The sequence below is a fragment of the Empidonax traillii genome, unplaced genomic scaffold (assembly GCF_003031625.1).
Source record: "Empidonax traillii isolate 1590-97213 ecotype Southwest subspecies unplaced genomic scaffold, ASM303162v1 scaffold154:size1206225, whole genome shotgun sequence".
Classification (NCBI taxonomy): domain Eukaryota; kingdom Metazoa; phylum Chordata; class Aves; order Passeriformes; family Tyrannidae; genus Empidonax; species Empidonax traillii.
In genome coordinates, this window is record NW_020955347.1 from 323,967 (window position 1) to 340,677 (window position 16,711).

Below are 16,711 nucleotides of genomic sequence, written 5' to 3' on the forward strand. Positions count from 1 at the left end.
GTACTTGTGTCATGGCAGCAGATTTCTGAAATGTTACTGAGCCAAAGTCATTCTTAATTCCTGTGATGAGTGACATAGTGAGTGAGAGCAATTATCCCCAAATTTAGCTGCTCTTTTATTCTTAAACTGATGTATATTTTCACAAAACAGTAACTGAATGGCTTCTAAGCAATCAAACTTCAGTCTTGCGAAACTGCTTGCATGCTACTCAGTTCAGCTATGTGGATCAGTATTTGTGGTGTGCAAGGAGCTGCCTGTGCCTATTGTTTTTGTTCCCAGATTAAATCTCTAAAGGCTTTGGCAGTCTCTGTTGAAGTCCTTGGGCTCTGAAAATGCTCACAACTTTATTATGTTTATGCTAAAAGTGTTAGAATTTTCAAAGGCCTACCCACCAAATATTGCAAATAACAGTAGCTAAATCTTTTCATTTTATAGAAATACTAGTGCAATTAGGAGACCATTCCATCCTCCAAATGTACATCGGTTTGAGCAGAGGGTCACCAGAAATAAGTAACAAAGATATCAAGACAATTGCTCAATAACCACAGCCATCATTTTGCAATATTTATTGCGCTCTGCAGAAGTTTTCCTGGGATCAAATCTTGGATGGTTTTAGTAACAGTATTTTCAGTTGTGTCATGTGGATTGTTTCATGTTATTAGAGCTGAATGCTGTAATTTGCCATTTCATAATTGTCAGTTATAAATTTTGCTGCAGTACATTTGCATGCTGTAACCTATAGTAAAATGCTGTGTAACTTGAATATCACCTTTACCCATCATGAGTCCCTCTAGTATGTACCACTATCCAGGAAACACGCCTGGACATCTTTCCTATTTAACCTGGTTGATTTTACATTATGCAACCAGGTGCATTATTTTCAAAACATATTCTTGAGTGTTTGGGTGTAAACTGACCCAAGAGAAGCATATTGATAATTGTCACTTAAGCCAGTTTTGTAGAAGTTATGCACAAGGATTTTTAAGATGACCTTCATGTGTTTTATCAAAACTCAGCCCACATAGTGCTCTCAGACACAAGTACAAGCATTTGATTGTATATTTTACTTGTATAGCTAAAATATATGTAGGGTGGTTTTTTTTCAACTGATTCGTATGTTTTTCGAGAAAGACCTATTCTTTTTAAGCAGCAGGAAAGGAAAAGAACATGGGTAACATATTTGGGGAGGAATGGGAAAGAACATTTAATATATTTAATCTTATTATACATTTTTCTACATTAAAGTCAACAGGCTGCAAATATATTTTGCTACAAAGCTTTGTGTAAGAAATATCTCTATAAGAAAATACATCTCATTAAACATTTCCTGTAAATAAATTATCCCAAAAAGCTATGTTCTGCAAGAGCAAAGTAGGGAGTAGGCCAATGATAGGAAGAGCTAAAAATTTCTGAGACCCCATTTCTGCAACACCCCTCTGCTCAGGCTGGATTTCATTTTCTTTTCTATGTAGTGACAATGAGAGCACTCAAGTTCCTCTGCTGAGTATGTGCTGCATCAGTGTAAATAAAACTTGCAAAATTTGTTCCTGGACTTTTCTTGAAATTTCTGAGCCTTATTACTTTTCCAGTTACATAAAAAAAAAAAAAAATTCCAAAATAAGCAGATTTGCAATGAGAGGACTCCAAGATAAAGCTCTGACTGAGACTTAAAAAACAGAAGCCCCTGTCTCTGAGCATCCCTAGGTCAATAAAAGCTAACTCCAGTAGGGAAAGAGGTGTGTGAAATACTCTTCTTATTCAGACTCTTATGAAAGATAAGGGCAAAGTAGCCAAGGTCTGTGTTCTAATTAGGAAGGCTGAGTCTGTTGGTGTAGCTAAGCTATAGCTTTAAAGCATCCCACTGGTGCAAAAAGATATCTGGTAATGGTGACAGGTTTTCTAGAGTTAAACTGCATACCGGTCTACCCACGTTGTTCAGAACTGAATAAACAGAAAAGTCCGCTGTGTTACAGAACATGAAAATGCACAATTATAAATGGGTAATTACAACTTAGCAGTAGGTCAATTACAGAATCAGGCTTCCTTAAAGTAATATTATTCTCTTAATCAAAGTCTATACAAAGGAATACTTGCAAATAAGTAAAACTAAAAAGGTTTGAAAAGACCTTGGAGACAAGGCAAGGGACAGAGGCTGCCCTTTTTTAAGCAGTACACAAACAATGTAGGGTTGGCAGCTGTTTCTACAGTCTATGTACTTCCATCATTCCTGGCAGAACACTCCAGAATGAGAGGACATCAAGTTCAGGCTTAATACATGCTGGAGGCTGGTAGGCTGTGACATCACATGTTGTTTAGCAAGTCATTTGTGGTCATACCATCTTCTTACTTCCTTTTCTGCAGGAGAGGAGGTGCACACAAGACCCAGCTCCTTTTTCTTTGCTGTCTCTAGGAACAAATCCATTATACTGCTGCAGAGTGCCGTCAGTAGCCTGTTGCTACTAATAAAATGTAGAAATTTGAGTTTGTAGCAGTATGCTCTAAACACTTCAATAAATGTCTATGTCATCTATTATAATAGCAACAGAGAAACAGCTTCATAGCTCTTCATGTTAGGCACTTCAACACTCTGCTATTTCCTTTGGAAATGTCTATAATGCAAGAATGCTTAGGTTAGGAAAGTATATTTAGGACTAATGAGGAACTGCCTATATATAATTCGGGATTCAGCATGCACACATATTTGCTTCATCTGTTCAACCCAATGTATATTAGCAGTAAACTGAGGCAAATACAAGTGATTAAGTGCCATACTATGACACTGAACTACATAAAGATTTTCAATTTACCCATGTATAGGAAACAAAACCCTGTTTAAATGCCTCCTCTTAGAGAAACTGCTGCCTTCTTGAAATTTTGAGATGGCAAGATTTTACCTCCTTCATAAGGACCTGCAAAACATAGCACTCTTGTCCTGCAGGAGTGCTTTCTCTGCTGAAGTGTCAGCCCTGAAAGACAAGGGCATATGGACATTCACAGTAACTTTATTTCAATTTCTTACACCTGCAATGCGCCAAATCATGAGTTGACAGATGCCAGTTCCTGGCATGCACTGCTTCCTATAGGAGTACAATGTATACAATTTATTTAGCAGGCATTAACACACTGGAAACCCACTCTAGCCCTAACACTGAACGCCCTGAAACATCACGGGACAATGCAGCAAGGTAAGTGACATTCATTTCCACTCTACTTGTTTGCATACTAGCATTTCCCACAAACTGTAGAAGTTATTTACAGAAGAACTGGACAGTAGATAAACTCCAGCTACACCACCAGCTCAAAAAGTAATGCATTGGGTGTGACTTCTACTCTAACTGTTACTTTAGCCATTCCACTTCCATTTGCAGTCCTGTTTTTCCACCATGCCATAATGCATTTAACACATAAAGCCACAGTCACTTATTACTGTCTTCCCAATCAGCCTTCAGATTTTCTGGCACACATGAAGTCTTGATTTAGAAGAGGAGGTCGCATCTTTCCATACTTTACATGACAGCCCCTTGGCACAGTCACATCGTTGGAAAATCTCCAGTCCATGGGACCCTTTCTTGCGCTGTTTGGTGCACACCTCCCCCTGGTGCAACACAGGCTTGCAAATTTTGGTCCAGAAATGGCGAGCACAGCAGTGTCCCTCTATACAGTCTGATGACCGTAGGCAGGGATCACCCTCGTGTCCTAAAAAGAGCAACCAAACTATTTTACTATTTCACAGGAAAACAGGACGAAGTTCAGACTGATGCAAATGAAACTCAGAAAAAGGAGAGGTGATATTTCCATCTGTGGCTATTTGAAGGATGTAAGCACAAGAGAAGATATTAATTAGGAAGGTTCCAGGGAGGAATTACTGAGACCTTGCATAAGACTTACTGCAGAGAAATTCAGCTAAAAGATTGTAAGCAGAACTACAATTACATGGCTGTTACAAGAGCAGGATATGTGCAGTCTTGCAGAACTGATAAAATGGATTGTCAGTCCACATCTGATACAGAGAAAAAAGCAGATGCTGTTTCAATCACAGGAACTGTTGGTTGACATTACATCACTTTCTGAGTCATGCTGTGAGTTCTCACAACAGACATTCACTCCCTGTGAAATTACTGCCTACTTCTGATTTACATTGCTGTATCTTAGGAGCAATAGCATGATTCCTGACATGAAGAAACAAAGCAACGTAGTCCAAACGTGATCTTACCTTTTATGTGCGACAGCTTGGAGCGCGGCCTCCCTAGGTTGTGCCATCCCAAATCCTTGCTAGAATAATGACCACTCTTCTTGTTGCGTGGCCCTTCTAGAGCAGGGATGTGGGGTGTAAGGATGCTTTCAGTTACTGGTATGCAAATACCTGCAAGGAAAAAGTGAGGCCTCAAAGATCTGAATAAGAGGAAAAGCAACAGAGAGACATACACTGACCAGGATCAGGACCGTGAAAGGACTAGGACTTGGCCTCAGTGATGATCAGCTCTAATCACACCTTGATCTCTGATTCCTGGCACTTAACTTCACCACAGCTCCGCTTCATTCACTGTCAGATAGTTTTGCTGTCACTCTGGCTTTATGGTCTGAGCACCTGAAGACTTCCCTGTAGACACATCTCTCAAGTCTCCAGAGGAGAGTGTGCAAATACAAACGGTATGGTTATAACCCTCCCCAGGGAGAGTAGAACAAGATCAAGTCTCCTTTTCTTCCTTAAAATATGACTTCTGTGCAGTCTTCGAGTAAATCAAACCACTTTGGATATAGAGCTGTGATTTTAGGCAGCAGCAGCATTTTTGGGTTTCTCCACCACAAAATGTGAAAAAGTCTGGTAGTGCATAAGCCCTAAACTTAGAAATACTATTAAAGAAAATTAGGTGCTGTGGATTGAAGTAGAAAATTAAGTTTTCTTGGTTTAGAAAAAGAAGCGCCGTCACCCAGAAAAAAAACCAAAACCTGTTGCTAGGAACACATGGAGAAATAGATGTTATCAAAATGCTGCTTTTATGAAGGAAACTCGAGAAATGACTGATATACCATTGTTGCAGCGGTTCCCAGGGCAGCACATGCCGTCTCTGTGGCAGCGCTTCTTCTTCCTCCGGCACACCACGCATGCAGACGTTGCTTGGTGAGGACTGTGACAGTACCGCCCAACTTCACATTCCTTGTCATTAGTACAAGGATAGGCCTGGTGGGTGAAAGAAAGGTTTACAGTGAATCAGTCCTTTAAGCTATGAATATATACAGCCCATAAAAAATCAACCAACCAAACGAAAAACCAACCAAACACCACCCCCCCACACACATACAAAAAATACAAGCAAGCAAACAAAAACCAAGAAAACAAACCTCCAAACAAAACACGAAACTGATAGTTGAGATAACAATTCACAAGAGCTGGGAGACACAGCTAGGGATGCTTCTCTGCAGCCACAGAGCAATCTTGAAGCCCACACTAGTGCTGGTCAACAGCTTAGAGAATAAGGGAGATACAACCAGATCGCTTATGGTTTCATCTTTCCTTGCCTCAAACGTGTTGGCACAAGAGATCTCATATTTTTACGTATTCAGGCCTCTGATTCAAGGACAAGAGCTTTAAACTCCACAATGAAGAATCAACAGAGCCATACAGGTCAGTAAAAATACTGAAACACACCCTCCAATAGGTAACATTTTGCTTTAAGCTCCAAAGAGGCATTTTTCCTATGACAGTTTTCAAACACACTGATTGATAATAAGTTCACTGTTGTCACAGTAAATATCTGCATCACACTGGCACAAATGTCTTTGCAACTGCACTATTCCCCACTGACCTACAGCAGTGGAACTCCTTGGAAGTGAACATCACTAGTCAGACTTTCTCTTTGATAACCTTTACTTTGCTTATGGTCTTAGTACAGTCCTTGCCACCTGCTACACAACAGTCCGTGGCATGCAGCATGGAATATATCATAGGGCACAAAATGCCTTGTATGTATAATTCCCTGCAAGCAGATATGTGTGTAAGCAATTCTTCCATATTCACCAAAACCAGCATTAACTTACAGGAAAACTGACTTCAAAAACAAACAAACAAACAAACAAACGAGCAAAAAAAACCCCCACACACCAAAACCAAACCAAAACAAAAAAAAACAAACCAACAAAAAAACCCACAAAAACCCCCATAAACCCCCCCCCAAAGATGTGAAAGTACTGCATTCTCCCATAAAGACAGAGAAATAAAAATTTATTCCTACAAAAGGAAAAGACATGATGCTTGAAGGAGATGTAACAACACACACCACCACATTCCAGAATCCCTTCTGCTGACTCCCACACAGCTACAACTATGCTGTCTGAATCTAATTTGACTGCCTATTAAATTAATCATAGATTTTTTTTTCCATTCCTCAAAATTATACTTAAGGAATTTGTTTGGATGAAAAAGATGACAATACATTTTGAGCACTTTCTGGAAAATTATGTTTACACTTTTTCAAATAATTTTATCCAGTATTTTAAATAAATCAAACTATTGCTTTTACTGTTTCTAAAATTATTCTTGCAACTAATTGTTCACCCCAAACAAAAGGTTTAACTGACTAATTTTCAGTGTAGGGTGATTGCTTTGCTAATATTAATATTTTAAATCAAGGTTTGATTTTATTACTCTCAGAAAAGAAAAACTTTGAGGCCATTGAGAATTTGCTTTGAAAATTGTTCTTTCAGATGCAGAAACTCTTGTTTCTCTATCTTCATGCTATTCAGTTAGAATCACAGAAGAAACAAGAGGTTTGATAAGAAAACCAAACAATTTTGTCTAGTGTCAGTAGTGGAAGGGCAAACCAAGCCATTTCCCACGTGACTTCATGAGATGCTTTCTTTGTCAAAATTTACTTTACAGTACCAAAACTCCTGGCTGGATATTTCCCAAGTGCTGTTGTCTCATTCTGCCCTCTGAATATGCGTCTTTGAGAATTATTCCAGGGTGCAGCTGTTTGGAGTGATCTGAAGTATGTGTAAATCTTTCTGCCTTAAGAGCAAACATCATCAAAAGGATAAACATCAAAGATGGCCGGGTCTTGTAAGCTAGGAGTATCAATAAAAGACAAGCTCTCACCTTTTTGGTACAAGCAGATTCTACCCATTCTAGCAAAGCAGAACTAAAAGACTCTCCCTTCAATCTCATCACTCCTTTCCCTTATTTTTCCAGAAAGAAATAAATAAAACTGACTCACAATTTATAATAGAGTTACCATAAAAGTAAGACTTCCCTTATTTCAAAGATACCTTACTAATGTAAGGATCTTACAGTGCAAAAAAAAAAAGGATTTTATATAGACTTGTGCATGGTTATACTGAGCTTAGAAAATACTAACTCTGCTAGCTGGGGAAAATGCAAATAAAAAACAGATGGACTAGCTAAAACCTGGAGATGAAGGCATTTTAGACCCTTGTCTGTCATCAAGACCTTCATAACCACATCTTTTTTCCAATATGGGCATGTGGTATACACCTGCAACTTGTCAGCAAGAAACCTAGTTGCAGTTTTATTTTGGTTCCTCAAATAGCTTTTTAAAAAAAGAATTCCCTGATCCTGAATGGTGCTAATGAATGCTCTCACATACCATATCCAGCAACTGTTTTACTTTTGGCTTTTAAGCTGAGTGACGTGTAAAAGATATTTTAAGATATACATCTAATTGTCAACTCTAAGCTCTGTCTTTAAGAATGGTAAAAGTAACAAAAGACAGCTTGATATTAAAAATTGCTAAGAAAAGTAAAGCAACACAACCCAACCTTCATTTCAGATCTAGAGCCCATTCCTAAATAAAGATGATACTCTTTAAATTAAAAAATAAGCCAAAATACTGACCTAACTAGCAAGTCCATTCAAAACCCCAAAAGATCAGGAGCCAGCCAGCTACCTGAAAAACCCTCTTGCAAATGCCTGATGCCATCAACTACCTTGATCTGCCAAAACCACCATCCATTGGTAGCCTAAATATCAATCACAGGAGCTTGAAACCAAAATACCTACACAGCCTTGAGTCTCCTTCCTACTCCCTAGACATTCATTGGAATAATTTCTGTTCCCAGCAAAGTAAATTCTATTGTTGTGTAGCATTCATTATTAAAACACAAATATAAAATATATAGTGTGTCCATTGGCTTGACTAAGAGGGGGGAAAATGCATCCATAATTGTCCCATTGTTGGCAGCTGCTGAGCCAATCTAGGTATACTTCTTTTTTAAATATAAAGAAAACATACTTGTAAAAATGTACATGTCAACAATTGCCTATGCATAAGTCAAGGTTTTCAAAATCTCCTACACAGTGCCTGGAACACAGCCTTTACGTTTAGAGAATTGCGGAGAACATTTCCTATATAGAACACAAAGACACAGATCAGTCCCAGATGGAGAGGGAAAAAGCAAGCTGTAAACCAGCTCTACTTCCCCAGCAATGATAACTAATTTTATAAGGCACATCATCCCTTCACATTCTTCAGCTATACATATCATTTTCTGGTTGTAAATCTCTATCCACTAAACACAGCTTTGATATCATGGGAAACCAGATGAAACTGAGATAAAATACGTAGCACTCCCTGAAGCTGCATTTAAACAACCTTAATTAATTTTTTTTTTATCCCAGATTACAGGCAATCAAGTCACCCATAGCATGACATAAACTAGATTTGCCTGTGATAATGAGTCACATTTTCAGAATGTGTTGTCTGATCAAGAGCATTGTTTACTGACATGTTTTTTCCTCAGTCATTCCAATTACTTCTGTATCCTTGTATAAGAGATACTGTTGAACGCTTGTCCAAAAAATGTACAGCAAAGATGTACTGGGGTTTTTTCAGTGTTGGAGGATTCAGACCAGGTATTGAAATGGGTGCTGGTCATGCTGTTGCCTGTATCAGTCCACCAAGACTAACCTTTGTCAGTCAGGTCACAGCAAAATGGGAATGTTAAACATTTCTTTTTGAGAGAGAGAACATAAATCTCCATTCCTTCCCTTCCTGAATTTATATTCAAAATTCCAAGAGTGCATGATAGAAATACTCCAAGAAAATTATGTAGGTGATAGAGGAGAAAAACTGAGGATTTTTGTCATTGAACAGGTCCTTCCAGGCTACTGAAGACCTTCTTTTTAACTTTGCAGGAAGGTTGAGTAAGGAACTGACTGTATTGATTTTGTGACTAAGTGGGTAACGTCCTGTGATTTGAGAAGCGTGCAGCAGTGAGGTTTATGTCTATGTTTGTCTTCCCCTTTTGATAGAGGTGATCTCAATTAGCACCTTTTCTCAGTGCAATGAGATTTTCTTGTTATTTTTGCTGGAGTCATTTGCTATCACACATATGAACCACAGAGTTTCACTGAAAACTGGAGCAATACTAAGTGGTGAGACTGTTGTGCTAAGAAGTCAAACAGTTCGAGTATTTCTGTCTGGCACTATAAAATACAGTGAAGAAGCACTTGAGGGGGAGGGTAAGACAGACAATGTAATGTGCTGAAGAGTGAGGAGACTGGTGGTAGACATACTTTACTGAGCTTTGGGACATAAGGCCTTGAATTTCAGCATGGCCTCCAGCAAATATTTGAGGACAGTATTCCTGGCCAGTGTCTTAGTCACCGGGCTCTCATTTGTTCATATTATGATGTCTCACTTCTTTTTGTGCTGAAGCTACCCCATGCTGTACTAGCAAACTATGTCAGTAAAAGGCAGGAAGAGCCACAGGCATTTTTACCTAGGCTGTGTTATCACTTACCTATCATATGAAGTCCTAGACACTGCTGGCTTCAGAACCACCTTCAAAGCTGAGAGGGAGGAGCTGTGCCTAAACAAGTGTTTTGGTGGAACAGATATCAGAAGTGACTCCCCCAGAAACATTTAACTTTTTTTTTTTTTTTTTTTAAATACATCATGCAGTCCAAGTGCAGAGTCTGTCCTGGCAGGAGATCATGGCTACTACTATTCCCAGCACAAGAAACAGCATGGAGATTGCGCATTAGGCTTTTACCATGGATGCAGAGCAGCACTCAGTCTATCACTCACTTGTTACTTAAGGAAAAAAAAGGTTTCAATTAATTATACTTCGGTAAATTTTAAATTAACAACTGTAGAAAAGGATGAAGCTGACTACTCTATAGCCAGTATGCTAGCTAGATGATCAAAATGGTCCTGATATAGGCAAGAGGACAGAGTTTCCAACCTCCACTTAAGAGATGAACAAAGGTCTTGTTTGTTCTTTAGTCCTGGGCATATTGCTTAATATTCCACAGCCATCAGGCACAGTGAAGCAACCAGCCAGCTCAGTCATGGTGAGAGTCTCTCCTTTCTGTCCTGATTTGGACAGAATTATCTTTCTGAGGAAGGACTTTGTCCTCATAGAGCAAACATATGAAATAGCCACAGGGGTGCCATGTTTTCTTTTGCTTTTCTCTTTCTTTAAAGAATTAGTAATCCAAAATAAAAGCAGGCCAATAAATTAGGAAACGCAAACATATGCTAAAACTAAATAGCCTGCTGTCAAAACTATCTACAAAGAATGCAAGTAATTGTTTGGCTCCCCAGTTGGGCCTGATTCTGAGCTGGGATCTCAAATTTGTTTTGGCTTTTAACAAATCAGCATTGGTAGGGCAGTTGCATGCAACATGTGGCCTGTAGAGCTAAATGAATACATCACATGGTGAGATTTTTCCCACTCGCCTCTTTGGAGACAGAGTAAAAATCCTGGTTATGAAAGTCAAAGAAAAAACCTAATGTGATCTCAAAGGATGCAAACCCTTATAAAAATGGAAATAAGAGCTCTTCATTCAGAACCACATGAATGTGATAAAGCAAAATGGAGGGGGTAAGAAGAGAATTCAAAGCTTTTTAATAGATGAGCAAATGAAACAAACAAACTCCCAGCTCTTCATGGGTTGTGGTGTGTTTTTTTTTTTTATTTCCCTGCAAGGCAATTAAACTACTTACTGAAAGCTTCTTAGGTGTATCCAGACAAATTCACATCTAACGGACAAACTTCAACCTAACTTTCTCCTAGCAGCTTAGCAAACATGTAGGTTAAGATGGGGATGAGAAATGACTGTTATTTACTACTACTTTATTATTAATCCCAAATGAGAAAAGAGTTTATCAGCAGCCATCTGGAGCAATGTAGTTTTCCCACAGCACTGCTGATGTTGCTTTTTTCTATTCTTAGCTCAGCATAGGCATAGATGATAGTGAGGGGTCTCACTGTGCGCAAGCAGAAAGCCATGGTTAATTTATCCCACAGAGGAAATCATGCTGTGCTCTCAGACAGCTCCAGACATGGATCCTGTCTCAGACTGAGAAACCAGAAACTCTCAGCTCTCAGTGACTGCTGTGGCACAGACCATTCCTGAAAGCAAAACTCACAGTAGTTGCAATGAAACAGATTTACTTCTTTCACAACAAGTTTAAGGATTCAATTTTTCTCACCAAACCTCCTTCTTGTTAAAATAATACATCTATGGCCCACCTCTCTGCCAGACCCAGAGAGAAAAGCACCATCTTCAGCCTCTGGACTAAGCACAGGCACTTTCTTCAAGAGGGAATTTAGTTTTAATTTTTCAATTTAATACAACACTGCTGTTCCATGAGGTCTGATTCCCAGAGTGCTACATCATGGATACATATACCACAGCTTCCAAAGATCATTCCTTAAACTGTGTGGATAATGGCCCCAGAAGCCTGCATTATTAAACAATAAATATGCATATTTCAAAGGAATTCTCAATTTACTGCTAGACCACCAGGGGAAGAACATTTCTAAAACATGCAGTAGTTCAGCTCTCATGATTTGCTACAGCCAAAGAAAACTCAGATCTTAACAACCAGAAAACAAACTTCACTGAGGTCCCTCTGAACAAACAGGCTGCAGGGCTCCCATGGGTCCTGTCTCAGGTTTTCCTTGTCCCAACAACAATGGCATGGAAAAACAACATCTAGCTAGGCAGCAGTGCAGGGAACTGTGCTCAGGGAAAATGTGTAGCAGCATCTTGTGGAAAACGAGTCAAACACTTTCAAATAAGCAGGGGAGCCTTACTGAACCATTTCATGTAGCGTTAGTCAGTGTGAGTGGCACCTCTTCCAGTGCAACAGAAAAAAAAACCTTCAAAGACTTTTCCTGAATTAAATCTTACTCTCACTCTGGCCCTATGTGATCTCCCAGCCCACATGGTGGATTTCAACAAACATTTTAGGTCTGGAGCAGAACCTCTTATTTAACAGTTTACAATTTTATACCTTTTCTTACAGAACTGCCTGCATGTTGTGTCCTACTGGGAGGAGGTAGTATCTGTTTAAAGCTGGCCTTGGCTTCAGAAGGACATAGGGAGGAAGGTAATGTGAAAGACTGCAAGTGGATCAATTAAATTCCTGGGTAGATACTATTATCTCAATTAAATTTATCCTAATTTAGTGCATTTTGCATGTGATATGAAAGTATAAACATTTTAAGTAATTCACCTTACTAGTTTATTCAGCTTAATTCACCTTCAATTCCTCATCTATGTAAAACCTGAAATGAGTTATATTTCCAAATAATTTAAAGGCCAGCACACTATGCCCAAAATATGCACAGATGGATGTTGTTTATATCACAGAAGAGCATCAAACTGTCTCCAGAACACAGCATATACATTGTTGTCCCCAAGGCAGCACAGTTATGAATCTTCCTATTCTACCCCATCTGTAAGGCAAATTACCAACTTAAGATCCATACTGGCATCACTCTGCTGAGTCCTGCCATCTCAAAGGAAGCATATTAAGTTTCCTGCCCCATGCACAGTGTCCAAACACAGGTGCTAAAGTTTTACCTCTCTACCTCATACCATGACTATGAGATAACATAGAAATGTTTTCTTCTCAACATTTGGAGAGACCATGAGCCACCTACACTGCTTGATTTTGAAGGCAGCTTCCTGTTCCATAGAACTGGTGCCTTACAGAAGACATAATTAAAGAAGGTACAAAAATCTGGGGAACCATCAGTTTGATCTCAAATTTGGCAGACTTTGTCTCAATGTGTATGATTCATATAGTCTGGTGAACTACCTGCAGCAGACTGTCAAAATGACATTAGGTGATCTTTGAAATCCACAATGTAGTACAAAATCAGTGTGACAGGAAGCCTCTAGATCTTGATTTTACACCATTTTCCAATGCATCACTAAATGCTAACATGCATTCTGTTCTATGTCCAGCCTTTTCAGCAGACTGTTCTTTCCCTTTTATGTCTGCCATTTCCCCACCCCATTTCTGACGGTTTTGCTTTTTAGTTTTGCTTCTAATTGGCTATTAATCATCTGTTCCAGAGTGAGATTCTTTTGGCTTTTTGATCAACATGTTTACTGCAATGGATGAACAGTGGGTTGCAAAAAGAGTTTCCTTTATAGATTTATTAACTCTAGAATCATGGAGTTTCTTATTAATCTAATAATACTATCCAGATGAAAACAGCTAGCAGATCCTACGGCTCCTAAAGTACCAGGCATTAAACTAGAGGTAGATGTTTAGATGTTGTGGTTGGGTGTAGAATAACACTGATGGGAACTGGCACCAACTTATTGTTTGAAACCTGGGTCTGAACATCCCCAGATCATAGCACACTTTCAAGGTGGAGTTTTATTGAGAGCCTTCTCTGCAAGCATGTATTCACAGCCAGAAAAATGAGATGACAGCTTTACCTTCTTTAGTATACCTACTAAGCAAGTAAACTGCCTTTGCTTTTAAACATTCACAAAATATATAAAAACAAGGGAGAAAATCTGTCTTATTGAACTCAGTGCGAAAACTCTCCTTTGTCTTCTACAAAGCATGAAGAGAGAATGCTCTCAGGTTATAAACATTTGTGCAGCATCTGCAATCCTCACCCTGGAAATGCTTCCTAGGTATTCCTTGCAGAATACAGTTTGCACTGCAGAATACAAAGCATTTAAGACACCATTTTTCAAAATGCACTTTCTCTGGTCCTCATATATACAAGGACAGCCCTGAAAACACGAGAGACAGAGAGACAGCCAGATGCCATATGTCTGAGAAGGATGAACTGCAATCTTCACCTCAGCAGACTGCCGGCTGCAATCTAACATTGTTATTGAATGTCAACATTATTGTATCCTTCCTGATGGTCATTTATGTGAGAACACCTGGCTCATATGCCTCTTTCAATCTCAGTTCTTTATGCATCAGAAACCACCTTTGTCATCCAATATTCCAATCATCTTCCCTGTTTTCCTACTCTGCATGATCTCCTCTGCAACATGATGGCTGTGACTGCTCCATTGTGAGTGGAACTGAGAGAGCCCAAGTCCTTTGGACTCCCAAGCACCTCAGATATCAAAAATCAGTCACTCCAGATTTAAAATCGGAACAAACCAACAGGGGCACATGCACCAGCTCCCACTCTCCAGTCTCATGCACCTCAGAGGATTCAGAGACGTGACCACAGAAGTCCACGAGTTTTAAGGAAAAAGAAAGAGAGGAAAAAAAATGTTAATAGTTCTTCATTTTTTACAATTTTTCTGCATGAGTGAGACTGAGAAACAGGATGAGTCAATAATGTAACTTGGGGCTTTCCTTTTCGTAGCAACAGGAAGAATTACAATATGAGAGCACGGCTCCTCATCCTGAATTGTTCTAGGACCAGTTATGCTTGTATGAGGAGCCAGCACTGCTTATACAGTGGGACTACCTGCAAAAACACAGCTGTCCTGGAAAACCGCTTGTTCACAGCCCCCTGAGGGCATGGGAAACCTCTGCAAAGTGCTTGCACTCATATTGCTGCTCAGCAGACTCCTCAATAAGAGTAAAATAAAAAAATTTAATACTAGACTATTAAGGCAAATTATCACATCTTACTCAAAGAAGGCCAAAGATGACAGAAAGGGAAAGGACCCCTAACAGCTTCATTAAAACTGTCATTGTACTCCTATTAAACGATTAAGTTAGAGCTGCCTACCAAACTTCAGCCTGTGGTAAACAACATAACAATCAAGGTTTCAACACTATTTACCCTTTTTTCCCTTTTCTTTTAAAATGCTCCTGGTTAATTTTGCACAAACAAGAAAAGAGGAACAGCACAGCAAGGCAAGAATAACTTGTGAGTAAAACCAGATGAATGCTAACATATTTACATAGTGTAATGACTTCACTATTAATTCAAACAAACCCAGACCCCAATTCTCAGAAGAAAGAGCTGAGCACATGCAATCCAGGAGGCAAGAACAGGGTGGCTTCAGACTACATTTATGTCTGCAGCCCCTGAGTTAGTAGAGACTGCTCTTAGTTTCAGTCTGCAATAGTCACTGAGGGACCATCTTTCATTCCAGACGTTGTACTCCAACTACACCCTCTTCGCAATCTTATGGGCCCCTTTTTATTTTCAAGCAAGACTTCCTTCAGTGGTAGTGACCATAACACAGAAGAGACAGAACAGTAGGATTTCAGAAAAAGAAAAAAAAAAATTCAAAAAAGCCACATAATATCATAAAAATGAAAGAAAAAAGAGAGAGGAAAAAATTTCAGATTCACTATAAGCACAGTCACTTCTTGATAAAAGCACCCAAAACCACCCCAAAAACTTCAAAGACGAATAATCCCATGCAATTTCTGAATTAAGCCAAAATGGACATTGCCCTATTCTAGTCATTGTCAGCATGCAATTACCTAGAATTCTGGCATTTAACACTGAATTAACTGTAAATCTGTTCTCCACCCTCAGAATAAGCTATTCTTCAGCTAAGACTTGTATTTATCCTCTTTACTGCTACATTTTATTCTATCTTCTCAACTTATGTTTTCAAGCAGTCTTTATTGTCTGAAAATAATATTCTTTATGTGGAGTTATGGAATCTCTTCTTTGTTCCTAGATGTCTTGGATGTTGGTCAACAAAAAGTCATTAAGAAGTTTAATCCTCTATGTTTGGCACTACATCAGACTGAGAGCAATTTCTTTGTAACAGTCTTTGGAATAAATATCCATTAAAGGCTTTTTTTTTCCTTATACTGGTCACCCACACTTTATAGTGGGTGGCCCTTTCATTTATCCCATTACTGTATTTCCACTTTTAAAGCTAAGCCAGATGCAGCAACCTGATACTACTTTTCAGTTCACGCAACTTTATTGTAATGAAAACTTCCGTGTATATCTGATACTTGTTAGGAAAGGCAAAGAAACAGGAACCATGGTAATATTGCACCACCTTCTTCACAACTTTTATTCTGCATGAGTTGGAGTCTCATGCAGAATTAGCATGAGACTTCATGCTTCATTTTTTGTGTTTAGATGCCTCAGAGTGTAAACACTGTAAACTCCTCTTGTTGGTATTACTTGCACTATAACCTCGCCCAGAGGCAGTGTCTAGGTGTTATGCTTTCTTAAAATTCTACATGATCACTTTTTTAATTGCTAGATAGCCTACATAAGCAAGACTGACAAGGACAGAAAAGATTTTTAGGGTTTTATTTAATTGGTTTTGTATGCCTTTTCTATTTTATTTATTCCTTCCTTTAAACAGACGGACAAAAGGCAGTGGAGTTTAAATGGCTTGGCTATGACAAGGCTACATAAGAAGTATACAGTACACATGTAATTTTCTTGAGCCCTCATCTATTTATCTGTATGATTCTTTCTTTTTTTTCCTGAATCTGTATCCTTCCTTTCAGGTGTGCTAATTATAAGTGACTGTACC

General features: G+C 38.9%; 1 protein-coding gene across 2 annotated transcripts in view; it reads right to left on the minus strand.

The window, feature by feature from the left end:
- Positions 1-548: 548 nt before the first annotated feature.
- DKK2 (dickkopf WNT signaling pathway inhibitor 2) overlaps positions 549-16,711 on the minus strand; it is a 73,657-nt gene continuing 57,494 nt past the window's right edge. For both annotated transcript variants that reach the window (XM_027884743.1, XM_027884742.1), the window contains 3 exons: positions 5,032-5,182; positions 4,214-4,363; positions 549-3,696 (listed from right to left, as the gene is read on the minus strand). In XM_027884743.1, coding sequence (XP_027740544.1) covers positions 3,446-3,696; positions 4,214-4,363; positions 5,032-5,182 — 552 coding nt within the window. In that variant the 3' untranslated portion in view covers positions 549-3,445. The remainder of the gene's footprint in view (positions 3,697-4,213; positions 4,364-5,031; positions 5,183-16,711) is intronic.